Source organism: Eubalaena glacialis, chromosome 2, assembly GCF_028564815.1.
Source record: "Eubalaena glacialis isolate mEubGla1 chromosome 2, mEubGla1.1.hap2.+ XY, whole genome shotgun sequence".
NCBI lineage: Eukaryota > Metazoa > Chordata > Mammalia > Artiodactyla > Balaenidae > Eubalaena > Eubalaena glacialis.
Window position 1 is genome coordinate 18,862,799 of NC_083717.1, and position 18,184 is coordinate 18,880,982.

Here is an 18,184-nt window from a genome sequence, read left to right on the forward strand (position 1 = left end):
TTTTAAAATTTATTTATTTTTTATTTTATTTATTTTCGGCTGCGTTGGGTCTTCTTTGCTGCGTGCGGGCTTTCTCTAGTTGTGGCAAGCAGGGGCTACTCTTCGTTGCGGTGCGCGGGCTTTTCATTGCCATGGCTTCTCTTGCTGTGGAGCACAGGCTCTAGGCATGCAGGCTTCAATACTTGTGGCTCACGGGCTCTAGAGCACAGGCTCAGTAGTTGTGACGCATGGGCTTAGTTGCTCTGTGGCATGTGGGATATTCCCCAACCAGGGCTCGAACCCGTGTGCCCTGCATTGTCAGGGGGATTCTTAACCACTGTGCCACCAGGGAAGTCCCTCAAGTTGAATTTTAAACCACTAAATGGTAATTTGGTATGGCAACTCAAGAAACTAATACACTTAATCTTAAATGGCATTGGGGGTGGTGATAGATAGATGATAGACAGATAGATAGATAGATAGATCATTGATAGATAAATAATAGGAGAAGGAGTGGAGGAAAATGAAGAGAGAGAATAAAACTGAAATGGGGCACAATGTAAACACCTGTTGAGCCTGGGTAGACAGGATATGAAATTTCCTTGAACTATTTGTACCATGTCTGTATGTTTGATATATCAGAATCAATTTACCAAGATCAATTGGAAAGCCTCTGATATATACTATTTTCCTTCTATAAATCATGAAATATGGATGTATATTTTAAAATCTTACATTTGTTTTCATTTAGTTGTAATATTCTTAGTGGTATTTATGAGTCTACTATTATGGTACTCCAAGAAGGGATAATTTCAGTACTCTTTGAAAGTGTCAAGGTCATGAAAGATAAGGAAAGACTGAGGAGCTGATACAGACTGGAGGAGATTAAAGGAAATGAAAACTAAATACCTTGTGTGATCATGGATAGGATCTGGGGACAAAAAAAGACATTAGTGAGAAAACTGGTGAATTTCAAGTAAATTCTATAGTTAATAATAGTGTACAAATGTTGATTTCCTGTTCTTGATCACTGCACTGTGGCTATTTAAGACGTTAACATTGAGAAAGTGGGGTGGAGATATAAGGAAACTCTTGGTACTATTTTTGCAACCTTTCTGTAAGTCTAAAATTAATTAAAAATAAAATGTTTTTAAAAGGGGGAAAAAAGGAACAGATAATTTACCAAAAAAATAATGCTTTTTTTCAGGGAGACTAGTTGCTTGCCTGGAGAGAGTAATTCACCATCAATGTCTCTCCCTTTTTTAAAAAAATTAATTTTTTTTATTGAGTGAAAGATTCTTTAAATTCTATAGTGCTTTACAGTTTTCAAAATTTCACACACATGGTTTCATATAATCCCATAATAACCCTTTTTTTTAAATCTCCTACTCCTATATTGCCTCCCTTCCCCGTTAGTAACCATTAGTTTGTTCTCTATCTGTGATTCTTATTATACAATACTTCTGCATTATTTGTAATTAACAAATAGAAGAAAGTTACAGTAGAAGTAATTTAAAATTTTATTTTGCATGCTGAAGATGGAGGATAGTTTAATTAGAGAAACATTTAGGTCATCAATTGAGGCTTTTGTGGCAATTCTCAACAGAACTTCTATGCACATTAAAGAGATCTTTAAAGGTTGAGGGCATTGACTCTTTTTTTAGCCTAATTTTACTTTAAAACTTGAAACTTTCTTTTTCCTTGGTATAGTTGTATTACCACATCTACCCTTACGCCCCAGGGGCATGATGAGACTCGTGTTCTGGCTTTCTAAATGAAATAAAATCAGAGAAGGTAAGGAAGAAAGGTGTTTTTGTTCTTCTCTAGCAACTAAGTGGTAGTCAAAACGAAAAAAAGGAGAAACTAAAGGGTGAGAGTGTGAGGATGGGGTGTGGGCACAGATGTGGCAGTGGGGGGAATAACAGGAAGGCACAGGTGTGGGGTGCAAGAGGGAGGCACAGGTGTGGAGGTGTAAGAAAAAGGCACAGATGAGGGCTTGAAGCGGAAGGCACAGCATGACAGAGGGAGAACACTGCAGCCCGTGGTGGACCTAACTGTAATGTGAGCACTCAGGGTGGAATGGGAGTGTAGCAGGTATGAAATATCTCTCCAGTGAAGAAAGTCACTGGAAGAAAAGGAAGGGAGATCACACCATTTCCCGGCCTGTCATCGGTGGTGTCAGTCAAGGATATTGAATGATTTAGTGGCTTCCTGTGACTCGTCAGATAAACAAAGCCGACACTAGTGAAAGTGCTTTTAATCACCTATCTACTCTAGCAATAGGCAAAAGAGCCCAGCATAAACTGAACTCAACTTCAATTTGTAGAGAGGTGACTGGGTGTTTTAAAGGGAGAATGGAAGAATAGGGAGGGGGCTGAACAGGGCTCAGTAGAGTCAGGGAAATGATCAATTGTAAGAAGCCGGAAGGCAGGGTTAGGTCATGTGGACCTGTTTGGGTGTGTTAAGTGGTGCTTATGGAAGCTCCTAGGGATACAGGGTCTCTGTCTTGAGGTGTCGCTGGAACTAGCTGTGAATTCTTTTGGCAGCTCTGAGTTTTCTCAGGCAGGTACCCTAAGGGGGGCTGGGGTCATCCTGGGGATGAGGCCTTGAGCTGTTAGAAACTAAGTTGGTAGAGGCCTAGCTGAGAAGAAGGCTCAGAGGAGTCTGGCTGGAGTTTGGTCAAGAAGAGAATCTTTGGGGCTTCCCTGGTGGTGCAGTGGTTGAGAATCTGCCTGCCAATGCAGGGGACACGGGTTCAAGCCCTGGTCTGGGAAGATTCCACATGCCGCGGAGCAACTAGGCCCGTGAGCCACAACTACTGAGCCTGCGCGTCTGGAGCCTGTGCTCCGCAACAAGAGAGGCCGCGACAGTGAGAGGCCCGCGCACCGCGATGAAGAGTGGCCCCCGCTTGCCGCAACTAGAGAAAGCCCTCGCACAGAAACGGAGACCCAACACAGCCATAAATAAATAAATAAATAAATAAATAAATTAAAAAAAAAAAAAAAAAAAAAAAAAAAAAAGAGTGGCCCCCGCTTGCCACAACTAGAGAAAGCCCTCGCACAGAAACGAAGACCCAACACAGCCATAAATAAAATAAATAAATAAAATTAAAAAAAAAAAAAAAAAGAAGAGAATCTTTTTCGGACTCAAGGATGGTGAGATCTGGCAGTGTACAACTGGCTAGTCTTATGGATCTGATTTTCACAGGTTGTTAAGTTCAAAATGTAAGAAGTACACGTATTAGGGCGCTAAACTTTACTAGATGATTTCTGAATGTCTCTACTACTGCTTCTACTATTTTATGAATATGATATAACTACATAAAGTAATAATGATAGCTAATATTTATTCAGTGTTTACGATGTGATATGTATTGTACTAAAGCTTTACATTATTTATTAGTTAATTTATTCTCCACAAATACCTATTGGGGTCAGTATTATGATCCCTCTTCTACAACTAAAGAAAAGTAGGCTGGGAGAAGGGCTATGGTCACGGAGCAAAAATGTGGCACAGAGCTCTTTTCCAATATGAAATAGGTTAACAATGACAATCTCTCTTCCTCATACTTGGCTTCTTCCTTGCTCTAGTTCTTAAGGACTTGAAGGGGGCTGGGTATACATATAAACAGCCTCCTACCCTTTTACTTTTTCCCTCCTATTCTCTCCTTCCCTCCACATGTAATCCCCTTTGCAACAATCTGAGTTAGGATTCTGGAGTACCTGATCTCAAGTTATGGCACTGACGCCTCTTCCCCTGTGTTAACCTAGTCTTGTGTTCCCTCTTTTTGGTCTGATCAATTACCTGTCTTAACATTTGAGTCAATCCAACTTGATGCTTTTTCTCCAGCTCTTAATACGTGTATTCAGTTTGGCTCACCTTGACTTCTGAGTTTTGATAGCTGCCATGTCCATGTAATGGAACTTAGTCTTCAGAATTTAGTCCCTGACCAAATGGTTGTTGGAATGAGCTCTCTGTTACAGGAGTCACTTTTTTATTTTAACCCTCTTGTAAAATGGGGCTCAATTCTTTTGAAGGGTCTTATATAATAGCCATTGGATTTAATTCTGGGACTAGTTTCAAATTTTTAAAATAATTAAAATGATAAAGTACTTAAAAAGCAGTTCATATGCTCTGTGAATTACAACTGATGTCTTTACCATGCTGGTGTTCCTCTGGCATCTTGTCTACATACTCAAAAATATAAAAATAAAAGAAATACTAATTATTATCATTATTCTACCAAAAAATATTCACGAAAAACAGAACCAAGTCTTTACAGCAATTCTATCAAATCCTATCCTGCGATTTCCAGGGATGAACAGGGGTCAGTTTTAGCCAAGCTTCAGGGAATTCCCCGGCCGTCCAGTGGTTAAGACTCTGCGCTTCCACTGCAGGGGGCACGGGTTTGATCCCTGGTCAGGGAACTAAAATCCCGCATGCCATGCGGCAAGGCCAAAAATATTTAAAAAAAAAAAAATTTTTTTTTAGCCAAGCTTCAGAGTTTTCCAGTCCTTACTGTTCTCTCTGACAATAGCTACAGTATAATTCTGTGTGGAAACAGCTGGCAGGCAACTGAATTTGTTGTCAATTAAAAAACTGTAGAAAAATATTTGAAAGTAGATTTTCATTATATATTTGTTATTTTTTAAATGAGACAAGATAATCTAATGGCTATAAATAATCTCATAGTTTTAAAGAATTCAGTGGCCTGAGTTTGTATTATAATATTCATCCTTAAACAGTTGTTCTAAATATTCTGCTGAGTTCAGAGCACATTAGCTTTGGAAGTTTAAGTTTACCAAACTCAAAAAACAAAGTACACACACCCACACATAAAAGGATATTTTCTACATTGGACCCTAAAACTGTTAACTTTCTAGTAGAGTGAAACATTTCTTGCCAAACAGCAAATTAGAGATTCATAAGTCAAGTACCTATTACATGGACTTGTTTTACCATTCTCAAATATTTAAATTGGCACACTGTATTTGTTAGAGTCTTAAAGCCTAAAGCTTGAATAGAAAGGGATTGTGTAAATTATTTCAAAGTAAATCTGTTTTGTAATTCTATTCTGCAGTAAATTAGTAAAACAAACACATTAGCAGTGAAATATTGGTAGTATAGGGAAAACAGTAAAAAATACTTTGAAAACAAGAAATTGCATGGCTTTGATTCTTGTGGCCTGATATGAATTCCTATTCTGTGACAGGGATAATTGTTGTGGATACAATTCCCCTTTAAATGATCTACGAAAATTAGATTTGAACAAAGCTGGCATTTAGACTAGGTCCTACTCAGTGCAAATTATGAAGACACTTGTTAACACTACAGTGGCTGATCACACAAAATGAGAATATAACCGTGCTCCTCTTCTTTATCCCTGGTAACCATTTTAGATTTTACTATAATCTTGAAGTATAAATATGAGAAACTGAAAAATCAGTTACTGGCATTTCCAAACAAATGCTTGAATTCTTTACAAGGGATGACCCTGAGAAGCAGGTGATTTGTCTCAGGAGCTCAAGCTTCTTTTGGAATCCTTCACTGTGTGCTGGCAGAATAATGGCCCCTCCAAAGATGTCCACATCCTAATCCCTGTAACCTGTCGAATATGTTAGGTTACATGGTAAAGGGGGAAATAGGGTTGCTAATCACCTGATTTTGAGATGGGGAGATTATCCTGGATTCTCAAGGTGGACCCACTGTAATCACAAGGGTTCATACAAATGGAAGAAAGAGGTATGAGAGAGAATCAGAGAGATGGCAGCATAAGAAAGACTCAACCAGCTGTTGCTGGCTTTGAAGAGGGAGGAAAAGGGCTGCGAGCCAAGGAATGTGGGTGGCCTCTAGAAACTGGAAAAGGCAAGGAAATGGACTCTTCCCTGGAGCCAACCCCTTGACTTTAGCCCATAGAACTTCTAGATAATAAATTTGTGTTTTAAGCCACTAAGTTCGTGTGAATTTGTCATACCAGCAATAGGTGACTACGTGTACCTTTCCTGCTATCTCCTGCCCTCTCTCTTCAGACCCCAGGTACTCGCTCCTGTCCTCAAGAAGCGCAGGTACTCTCCCCCTGCTCTCAAGGATTGGGTATGACATTTACATCTTAGTATACATTGACTTAGCACTCATACTTGCATTTTAAGACCTTTATCTGATGGATTCTATCTATAAGAATGTATACTTTGTTAAAGAAATTTAGGAATAAACAAGTAGGTGGAGAACAATGTTTTGGTAAGGAGAGTCATCACAATTTCCCCTAAATCACTCGAAGCTAAAAATCTATTCATCCAGCACATGGTCAGCCTTGACTAAAACGAATGTTATGATTTTTCAGGTTTAGCAATCTGGTCTTTTTTTCTTCTCTTTCCTTCTAATGATTCCTTTTTTTTTTTCCTAAGCTAACATGAGCTGTATTGATTACTTACGAATAAATATTCTGTGACAGCCCTACCTCAGCACACACACAAAAGGACTTGGTTAATTTTTAAATTTAACTTTTTCATTAGTTTCTTAGTGTTCCTCATTAAGAAATTCATTCTTACAAGGAGGTGGAGACAGGCATCATCTATCGCCTCGGAAGGAGGAAATTCAAAACTGTGCCAATGTGGAAAGGAGGACGTGAACTTACCAGGTGTTTTTCCTCTTATCTCCGCTAGTACGCATTACAGCTGCCAGTAGTTCGGATTGGCCGTAATCTAGCACTGAACAGTTCAGGATTTTCCCCTACTGGGAGAACTCCACTGGGATTCTAGTATTTCCCAAAGCTGCCCTTCTCCACCTGCACTACGTGGATTATGCTTTTATTTTCTTTACTCAGCAACTTTTCAAGTAGTGTCCTTGACGGCGGTTCTCGGCGTGACCCACTCCTGAGAACCGAAGGTCGGGCGTTGGGTCACCGTTATAACCGGCTTCCTGGTGTACAACAGGTGACCGTTCTACCGGCCGGAGCCGCCCCTCTTACTGGAAAGCCCCGGGTTTCCAGCTGGACGAAAACGAAATTCTCCCCTCTTCCAGGCGGGGGCTTTTGCTTGTTACCAAAAAGCCTTTCTCTCCTCTGTCACATCACCAAGTGGGGACCCCGCTGTCTCCGTGACACTGACGCACAGACAGGGTCGCCGGGGGTTGGCAGCGGGCGCGGCTTCCGGGCCTCGCGGCCGGCGGCGTTGAAGTGGGGTCCGCAGGATGCGCTCGCGGGCCTCGGCTGGCAGCTGGGGACGCCCCTAGGTGAAGCGACTTCCACGCAGAACACCGCCGCAACCTCGGAGAGTTCACTTTCCAATCGATTGGCTTCCGGGAGCAGAGGCCGCAGGACAGCTTCCTGTTTCCCCGCCCGCCCCTTAGGCCCCGCCCCCGACGCTGTCTTCTTCCCCACTCAGCCTACTTCCTCCTCCCGGCCTCGCCCCTGGCCTCTCCTCCCCCGTTCTCAGACCCGACTCCTTCTCGTCCCCCATCCTCAGGCGCCGCCCCCAGCCACGCTCCTCCTCTCCATCCTCAGGCCCCGACCTCCTCCTCCCCCACCTCAGACCCCTCCCCCAGTCCACCCTCAGCTCCGCCCCTCAACCCCCCTCTCCCGCCCCGTTCCATTCAATTGTTGGATTGTCGGCGCCGCACTCCCTCTGGCGGCCGGCAGGGGGCGGGGTTCGAGCGTGGATTCACCCGGCGTCCCCCGGGCAGGGGCAGGTGCGGCGCGGAGCTGGGCGGGTGGGCGGGCGGACGCGAGGCCGCGGGCGGGCGGCGGCGACGCTGCGTTGGGTCGCGCTCGGCGGGGAGGCCGCGGTGGCCGCATCAGTGCTGACGTGGGGCGACGTGGGCCGGCGCCGGTCCCGGTGGGGCTCGTCGTCCCACCTCCTCGCGTCCGTAAGCAGTGACGAGGCCCGCTACGTAAATCGCTTCGCGGCGGGTAAGTGGCGCGCCGGCCGGCGGGGCCAGCGGAGCCTGAGGCGGGGGCGCCGGAGCGGGGGCAGGGCGGAACGGTTAGCCCCGGCCGCCCCCGCTGTTTGCCCCGCGCACCCGGCGGGCGCTTTCCGAGGGGCTACCTCTCCGGCTCCGAGGGAGGGGAGGCCGCCGGACAGGCGGGCGACGTGGCTCCGTCCTCTCCCGTCGCTCGCCAGAGCCGCCGCCTCCCGGTCCTCGCGGCCCGAGACCGAGCGAGCGGGGCGCTGCCGCGGCGCTGCTGGAAGGCGCGCCGCCCTTGTTCCCCGCGTCCCCTTTGCGCCGGGACCAGCCAGCCCGGCAAGGCCCCCGGAGCCGGAGCGCGAACTGAGAGGGACGCGCGTCCTCGGACGTCTTCCCCGCGGTCCCCGCCGGGACCCGGACCCGGTCCCGAGTGTGAGCCTCTCACGCTCCCTGCGCGGCTCGGGAAGGGGCGGCCGGCCGGCCGAGGTCAGAGCGATGCTGACCCGCGGGACCAACCTCGGTCCGCACTGGAGGCCCTGTAACCGGGCGGTTCACTGGAGCAGCTTCCGAACAACTTTTCCTTTCCTGACTAATTCGCCGGGCTGCTGGGAGTGCAGCCACCCTCCCTGGAAACAAACACAAACCGAGATGCGCAGGGCTAGAGGTCCAATGTGAAGATTGTGTTAGATTACATGAATAATTCGTGTTCTCTAGTTTTTTCCCTGTGGGTACCATGTTTTTCTCCTAGTCTCGATCCTACTTTTGGATAACAAGCTGCTTTCCCTTCAAAGTCGTAGTCTTTGAAACTTTGAACTTAAAGGAACTTTTTTCCCCCAAAGAAAGGCAAATTGCAAACAATGTGTTTTGGCCAACTTATGCTAAGTATTAAGATACTGATGTTTAAAAAGCTGCTTATTGATCCAAACGCAGCTTTTCAATGGATTTGATCCTGGATGAGTAAACACTGAAAGCATTGTCATGTTAAGTGTTGGTAATGACACAAACATTTTTGGTGCATCTGTAAAAAGTTCAGTGTAAGCAAATGCTTGCCTAGTGACCGGCTGTTCAACCTGGAGTCGCTTTGGTGAGTGTGAAGTTGTAATTACACGGATGTTTTGTGTACACATTTCATAAGAGTGTATGAATAAATTTTTATTGAATGTGTAAACACAAAGGAGCTCTTTAGTCTTTTTGTTTTCACATTGTCCCAGCAGTTTACTGAAATTGGGTGAGTTTAACAAACTCCAGACTCCATAGACTACTCTAGTTTCCTATTGGGGCAAATCACTGCATGATTAAAATATGAAATCATGTTTAAAATTATGCACATTTCATGAAAAGTAGGGAAGAGTTTCAGGTTGTTAACATACGTAAGGAATCCTGACTGACTCTTTACCAGTATAGACGTATATTCCTGATCCTGTTTTCCCCAACCTGGTATTGTCTACAGGTTAATATTCGGCCAGAAAAGTAAGTCAGGTTTATTGTTGAAGTGGGTAGTCTATTGGAAAGTGCTCAAATGTCTTGTCCCATTTAGACTTTTAAACATAAAACTGAACAATGCAAACACTTAACAGTTGAACCATTGATGTTTTGACATGCAATCAGTATTGGTCATTAAGGAAATAAACCTGAAATGTCTTTGAATTCTGTTAAGTATTTCTACTTATTGAACTGATGTCGACATATATAAAAGTCAACTTTGATAATAGCAATGTGTGCATTGAATACAATTTCAATATTATCAGTACAAGTATATACATTGTAAAAATATAGATTTCAAGGAAAGTGTTTCTCATCCATTATACATATGTAGAAGTAAACATTTAAAATCATTTTGTTAATTTCATTTTAAAGAGCACAGGGTATTTAAAATACTTTTCACCATGGGAATCACACAATAAAGAGTGCCCTGTTCTTAAAAGTAAATCTCTCATTCATGGGTTTTCTTTTAATGATGCTGTAGGATATCCAGTAGCCAATAAGGGAGAATGAAGAGGAAAACCTAAGGATGACATTAGCTGGGATTTATCTTAACATTACTCATGAAGACAAGCCGAGTCTTATTGGTATAATACAGTTATAGCAATTTTTAAAAATATCTAGTTTGCAAATCTTGACTGACCTTCCCAGGAGTGCTATGGGAAATTACTGGCAAGGTATATGTGAAACAATTTTGAGGGAAGGCATGAGCTAGTAGGTTATTTAGGACTGTTTAAATAACTTTGTCACTGGTGAAGAAGGACGCTTGCCTCCAAGAAAACCTTACTATCAACTTTTTGTGAGGCTCTTTTGAAGTCTCTCAGTTCTCCCCAAATGGGAAGCATCTTCATGCATACTTTCTGAACAGAAAAGTACAACCAGACCAATCAAATGTCAAAATGAAACCCTGTGAAATTTTAACAGTGGGGTTCATGTGATTCTGACATTGTTTACTTTTGAGAATTCCAGAAAACAAACTCAGTTTCTTCAAGGTTATTTTAGTGAAGTTTTTGTTTTTGTTTTTTTAACTCAGCAGACTTAAAATTAGACCATCCTAACTCAGAATGTCAAATGTCATATAGAGTTTTGTTCATATTCTCAAACATCCTCTTTTTTTTCCATTGGTAGCACAAAAATTATTTTTTTGCCTAGAAATGCTTAGGAATTTATATCCTAGCATTGATTATGATGAAAGCTTCCAGCTCTGGAATTGGAGCAACTATATATCACGCATAAAGACACTTGGGATGCTTTTGCACCTCTTAAAATTGATGGAGGAGTTAAATTTAACTTATTTAGGCATGTTTCTACACTTAGATACTAGTTTTGTTCATATACACAAGATAGGACCAACCTAGGTAAGTATAATAACGTTGAAATTCGTTTCTGTGAACCTTAGCTAATTCCAGTGTCTTATATACTCTTTCCCAGATTTGCTAGTTAGTAGTCGATGCAGTTGTACTTTATGTGTAGATAAATGTTTTGAGATGTACTTAAAGTGCGGTAATGGAGTGTTCTGTTGAAAGAAAAGCCCTACAATGATTAGCCAAGCAAATAACTTCCCCAATAGATTGAAAGTTATGTTTCCCTTCATGAAATGGGGCGGGGGCTCGGCAGGGCGGGGTGTTTGGAGAGGTGGAGATAGGCCATGACTATTTGAATTTCATTTTTCATTTCCTCCTTAGCAGAGGATTCTGCTGTTCATTGACTGAAATAGACGAAAGCAGGCACCAGGTGGGGAATGAACTGAAAAAGAGATGCTTGAATAGTTAATCCTTTGGTGATTTTAGTAAAGAGTTTAGATTTCTTAAATAATAATGGGTATCTGAAGCAATTAAACTGGAGTGGCCTTGAATCTGTATTAGAATGCTGCCTGATTTTCTGTATGATTCATATTCAAAATAGTAAAGGCAGTATTTACAAGTGTTTCAAATAATTATTTAGAAGAACTGTTCCTGGCCACTTCTGTTTTTACACAAAAGTGTAAAAATTGTTATTTGAAAGTTATTCTAACTTTACTTCACAAAGATTACAAAACTTTGAAAGTGGCATAATTTCCTGTTACTACTGTATTGCTTGGTTTTTCCTGTACTCATCTCCTTCACCTAAAATGCATAATAACCATAGGCTCATCCCTGTCAACTTCACATACGTGACATTTTGTAATTACAGTTGACTCTTGAACAACGTGGGAGTTAGGGGCGCCGACTGCTGCTCAGTTGAATATCCCTGTATAACTTTTGACTCCCCCAAAACTTAACTACCAATAGCCTGCTGTTGACCAGAAGCCTTACCAATAACGTACACAGTCAATTAAAACATGTTTTGTATGTTATATGTATTATATACTGTATTCTCACAGTAAAGTAAGCGAGAGAAAAGAAAATGGTATTAAGAAAATCATAAGGAAGAGAAATACATTTACAGTACTGTACTGTATTTATCAATACCATAAGTTTATGAGATGAATCATTTGTCTGTACCTACATCAGTATTGTCATATGATACAAAACACTGCAGATGTAATATGTATTACTGACACTTGACATCAAAATGAAAAGATAATGTGAAAAAGAAATCTGTATTTATTTATAGGTATAACGATTCATACATTAATAGTGAAGAAGCAGCAATATGATTGCCTAGTGTAATTGATATGATTGCTTCACGGTAGCCTAGCCCAAACACTAATGAATGAATCATTGTAGAAATTTATGGCATACAGTATTACAGTCATATTCATAATACAGTATTGGAAACATTGTTACATTTTTTAAAAAAAACCACTTACCTGTGATGATAGCTGATTTGCAGTTCCTCCAATTATGAGAGAGAGGAATACTGTACGGTAATGTAGTTCTTTGAAAGCAAAGTTATAAAACAGTAAGAAAACTAACACATTATTTTATATTAAATATCACCTTATACCTGTGTAAGGATAGACTAGTATCTACATATATTTTACACTTTCATGACATACCTTTTTCTTAATTTTTTCAATAATTATAGGCTATGAGTTTCATCTGTGAGTTTTTTCAAATTATTGGAAATCTCCAAAAAATTTTCCAATATATTTATTTTTATTTATTTATTTATTTTTATTTATTTTTGCTGCGTCGGGTCTTAGTTGCGGCACGCAGGACCTTTGTTGAGCTGTACTGGATCTATCGTTGTGGCGCGTGGGCTTCTCTCTAGTTGCGGCATGTGGGTTTTCTCTCTCTAGTTGTGGTGTGTGGGCTTAGTTGCCCCCAGTGACATGTGGGATCTTATTTCCCTGACCAGGGATCGAACCCGTGTCCCCTGCATTGGAAGGCGGATGCTTTACCACTGGACTACCAGGAAAGTCCCTCCAATATATTTATTGAAAAGAATTCACATATAAGTGGACCCATACTGTTTCAAACCTGTGTTGTTCAAGGGTCAACTGTACTTCTCTCTCCTAGCTAGCCTGCCTTTTCCCAGTTTCTTAATTGACTTGGTTGAGGAGGACCAGCTTTACAATATAAACTTCATATTCTTCTCCTACTTTCTTTCAAACCTTACTTGCTGTTGCTACTTAAATCATAGTTAACCTCTGAGGATCTTCTACTTTCCCAAAGAGCTAAAACCTTTCTTCATCCAGAACTCAAGAAACAGATTATACTTTTCTGTGTTCTTTCTCTTCCTGCTTCTGTTAGAGGTGTACTACCCTTTATTCCACGTCCTTTTCTTTTTGTTTTGACCGTGCTAATTGCAGTGGGGTCTTTATTTTGCCTTTTTTGCAAAAACCATAGCTAATAAGTGGTAGAGCTCAAGTTAACGCCCAGATCAGCCTCCAGTGCCACGCTGTTTATATCGCACACTGTTATGCTACGACCACTAGACCGCGTTGCCACCTCAGGAACTGGGGACAAGGGAAGTGGGGAATGAAGAAAGAGGACTCCTGGATAGGGTGGCTGAGCCAATGGTGATGTCACTCCCCAATCGAGATAGAAGTACAGCAAGGGGTGAGATACAGAGCAAGGGAGTTGAGGTTAGTTTTAAACATATTAGACTTGAGGATCTCTGAAGAAACTGTTAAGAGATGTCGAATAGGCAGATACGTACAGGCTAGAGCTCAGGAGAGAGAGGTCCAGGCTGGAGGTGAGATTTGAGACACATCAAGGCGGGATGAGGCAGCCTAGGGGGAGAGTGTGGAGGTGTTTGTGACTGGAAGCCTGGGAATACCAGTACTTAAAGAGTGGGCCAAAGGAGACTAAGGCGAAGGACTGGATAACTTGGAAGGGGAAACATGAACGTGGTGTCCTGAAGAGTTCAAGGAGGGTGAAATTTGGGGAGTAGGAAATGCTGTAGGCATGTTAAGGAGGATAGGGACTAAAGATCATTCTTGAAGATTTGGCAAGCAGGCGATCAATCAGTGATGACTTCTTAGAGAGTAGTTGGAATGAAATAATTCTCTGATAAGCCTGAGTCAGGATCAGGTTTATCTGATGGTCATTATTCTGTTGTGAGGCTAGTCATTTGCTCTCTTGATGTCTTGTGACGGGGTGGCAGGAAGCTGAGACTGTCTTCGATGCTGGCAGCCTCTGGGAAGAGGAGATGGGTGGCTGTTCCCAGACTTCACCAAATACCTTTTTCTCCTTTTTGAGTTCTGAATCATAATGTATTACTTACTCAGAAATTAAACCAAAGAATATGGTATTTCCAGGAGAAATCGGGAGTTACTTCTCTCTTCTTATATGGTGCCGTGCTCATCATTATTATTCAGATAATATTATCATTATTCCTTGTTTAAACATCTGTCTCCCTCATTAGAACCCAAGCTGCTGGAGATCAGGGACATCTTGTTATCTGTGTCTTGGTGCCAAGCACAAGGGCTGGGGTATCTTGGGTGCCAATCACTGTTTAATAAATCAGTAGCCCCTGCCCTCATGGTTACACAGTTGTTATGGAAGATAAGATGTCCCCACGTAAAATGCCAGTGTAATATAACACAGAATAAGGTTTAATCTGAAGGAATGTCACCATCCTTGTTTCTTGTTCATGTTGTAGGTTGCCTGGTTCAAGTGCCTTACCTTTCCTCAATGTCCCTATGGTCGGGTGGGGGCAGGTGGTAACAGTAACCATTGTCCTGGTGCCCGTAGTAAGTTGCAGCACACCTGACTGCTGACTCAGTTTCCAAATTGGGTGGGATGGTGTGACATCATTTTAGAGGGACCACTTAGGAGGGAACCCCGGAAATAGCATGTTTGTTGCCAAGCACCTCTGTTGCTGGCATAGACGCCTGGAAGGAACTTAGGGATGCGGGTGTTGGTCCTTTCAAATCTAAAACAAATTGAGGGCTACTGCTCTCCTTTTGTCTTTTTCTTTGCCAACTTTACTTCATTCAGCATGTCAAATGTGTATTTTAAAGAGATATTAGTAAAAAGAAAATGGGGTTTAATTGCTAGAGTGTCTAAAACAGCTTTTTTAATGGATTAAAGGCTATCAGAGGAGATTTTAAAGGAACGGTTACTATTTTGTTTGCAGTTAAAATTCTTTGACAAAACCCAGTTTTGAAGTTAAGGTAAATGAAAAATAGTTGACAAATTTGTTTCAGTGGAATGAAATTTGAGAAAATGATAGATTCATTCAGTTTATTAAGTGATTATTATTTTAAAATAGAGCTGATACTTATGAGCGATTTGTAGTGTGTGTGTAATGATTTAGGCAGCACTGCACTCTCTTCAGTGGAAAATGATAAGTAGCACATGATTTAATTTTTTTTGAATTTTTTCCTAAGAAGATAAGGAAATTGAATAGAAGTAAGTTTGAAAAAAATACGGAGTTGTTTTCACCTTTCTGTGCTGTTTTTTGTTTTATGGAAATTAGCGTATTCTGGGGTATTCTGGTGTAGTTTTGAGAGATTTTAATTTTTTTAAAATAAAATCTTACGATCTGCCAACTCGACATTATAATTTTACTGCAGGGTAAAGAAGAAAACGAAGGAGCAAAGCATTGATTACAAATGTCTTAATAATGAGCAAATGTGGCAGGAAAAAATATATTAAAACAAATCTAAGGTAGGTGGATATATTATTCTTCTATTCTTTTGAAAGTTCTACTTAGAGAGCTTAAAGTTAAAATGATGGAGAAATTAATGGTGTATGTCTATGTACCATACATATTTATGTGTATGTGTGTATGTATATATACACATTATAATAAAAAATATAATAATATGTACCCAAATTGCTCAGCTACTCAATTAGGGAGTTTCTCTTCCACCATGTGCTGTGTGAGGCAATGCAGAGGATAGGTGGACATTCACAGGCAGCTCATTCTAAGCGCTGGCCTTTCCAGTCAGAAAGGAGATTGTACTTAAGGATGTGGACAGAGTTTTCGTTTTCCTGCTTACACTTGTACCTGAAGTTGTAAAACAGAGGGAAGTCTCTATCAGCGTTTTACAGAAATCCAAATATTATTTTTCAGGTTTTCTTTAGTTACTATCAGAGACATTCTGGTTCATCAATTGGGTCTAGCGTCAAAAAGAAAATGAATTTTCTTTGACATTTTTGGTAAAACTATTTAAAAATAGATAATAGAAACAACTTTAATAATTTTTCTTTTTGCTGCTGGATCCTATTTTTAAAAGAGGTGAAAATTTTTACAAGGGTAGATATAGTTGCTCTGCAGTGTAATTTGTCTTTGCAAATTGGATACAACTAAGTAAGATTTTAGAAGTTATTAGTTCATTGTACACTTTAATTATAATGAGGAAACTGCCTTTATCTTATTTTTCATTTAGATATTTTTGGTCTGTATTCCTTTTCTCTTCTTTGTTCCTATCTTTTAAAAACACTTTCCTGGGTACTTATGATAGCATTTCTTTAAAATGTTTTTCCTTTTTCTTCTGGTTTTTTCTTCTATTTAAATGTCTTGTGTGTTCTTGAAACATAGGTATGCCGAAATAACTTTGGTCATTAATTACCTCAATATTTCTATAATTGTAAATATCATTTTTACAGATATATTCCTTTGTATTCATTTCTTGAATGTATATTATACAAATCATATACAGACAGTACTGTACTGTTTGTTGTAGTTCAGTATTTTGGGGAGTTTTTGCAGTATGACATAGATGTTCTACTAAAGGCCTGGAAAATAACAGAGTAAGCAAACAAATACAATTCTACCCCCCACCCCTAAAAGTAGTTCACCCTGGAAGTCTTTGAAAATTGTGCTACTGAATGGATCCTATTCTTTTAAAACATTAGTTAATTAACATTTATTAAACTGAATCCCAATATATTCAGAAAATATTGGGATAACATTTACTTTTCTGTTGAAGAAGAAAATGGTTTGCCAATAATATAAAAAAGATTTCAGAAGAAATATTTAGCTTTCATAAGAAAAGAATGTTGCTACTTCCATTAATCGTTTATAAGTTTAAATATGCCCATTTTAGCAAATCCTTATCTGTTCTTTAGAATTGTAGAACTGAATATTTGCCAGTATTTTGCTTACTGTTAGCTTATGGTGCTTAACGGACTTTTTAATTTGTTTTAGTTTTTTTTTATTGTTTTATCTCATATGTTTTTATTTTTAAATATTCTGTAATTTATATTTCCTAATTGGTCTTTTTCTGTCTAATTTGGATTTGTTTAAGGTTAAAATATTACATAATTAATTAATTTATAGATTATTAATACTAGTATAACTATGATTAAAATTTGTTACAAAAAAAATTGTTACAAAAAGTGAGATTTGGGGGAAAATATTGTATGTACACCTCTTTAATTTTCACTATAAAGTATGTAAGTGAACAATGCAAGATTAAAATGGATCTTTCTCTTACAATTTTTAAATAAATTCCATCAGGACTACTGAGGCTGACTTACAGATGTTAGTGTTGATGTACATCATTTCCAGCTGAGGTCTGGGTCCTGTATTTCCTGCTGAGTTAGTGTTTGAAAATACCCAGTACAGTGCCTGACCCATGTTGAGCACTTAAATGTTAATTGAATCTTAGGCCCTGAGTCCTGGCCTGGGTTGGTTTTTAATGGGTTTAGGAGGTGGTACTGGAGAACAGTTGGATATAGATCAGCAGAATGAACTTAGTTGAAAATGACAGGGTGTGTAAATTGGTAGTGCTGACCTTACTCTTCTGTAGATGATTTTTACCTTCAAATAAATTGATTTAGTATGAAACTTTTACTGAATGACATGTACTGGGCACTGTACGAGGCACTCCAGGAGAATAAAATGGGATAAGATTAGAGTCTCTACATCCTAGTGGGAAAGACAAAGCATATCTGAATGAAGATTGTGACAACAGTTGCAACATACTCAAAAGCACAGCATTTTTTAAGATGTGTCTAAACGGGACTACTGCTCAGGGCACTGGCTGTGGAAGGACCCCTGAGGTCACAGTCACAAGACCTCTTGTTCACCCTCTATCATGCAGTGTGTTGTGTGCTCTGTAGAAAGTCACTTAATCTCTCTGAACCTTATTTTTATCATTTTAGTAACACCTAACAGTTGCATAGTCTTCCAGAATAGTTGATTAATTGGCTTATTTAATGATTATGGTAGATTCTGTACTAGGCACTGGGAATACATTGAAATCTAAGATGTGGTCTCTGTTGCACACACTGTGCTAGTACTTTGTGGGCAGATGTGGTATATGCTAGACAAGTGCTGAAATGGAGGGGATTGCACAAGATGCTTCGGGAACTCCGAACAGAGTAATTGTGCCCAAGGCTATTAGAATAGGCTTTGAAAGATGGTGTCCTTGAGCCATGCTTTGAAGAACGAGTAGAAATGTGCCTGTTGGACAGAGAAGGAGTGAAGGGCATCCCAG

General features: G+C 40.5%; 1 protein-coding gene across 12 annotated transcripts in view; it reads left to right on the plus strand.

Annotated features, from left to right (window-relative positions):
* The first annotated feature begins 7,814 nt into the window (after positions 1–7,814).
* Positions 7,815–18,184, plus strand: part of CREM (cAMP responsive element modulator) — a 65,566-nt gene continuing 55,196 nt past the window's right edge. For all 12 annotated transcript variants that reach the window (XM_061179056.1, XM_061179073.1, XM_061179086.1 and 9 more), the window contains exons 1-2: positions 7,815–7,885; positions 15,311–15,404. In XM_061179056.1, coding sequence (XP_061035039.1) covers positions 15,361–15,404 — 44 coding nt within the window. In that variant the 5' untranslated portion in view covers positions 7,815–7,885; positions 15,311–15,360. The remainder of the gene's footprint in view (positions 7,886–15,310; positions 15,405–18,184) is intronic.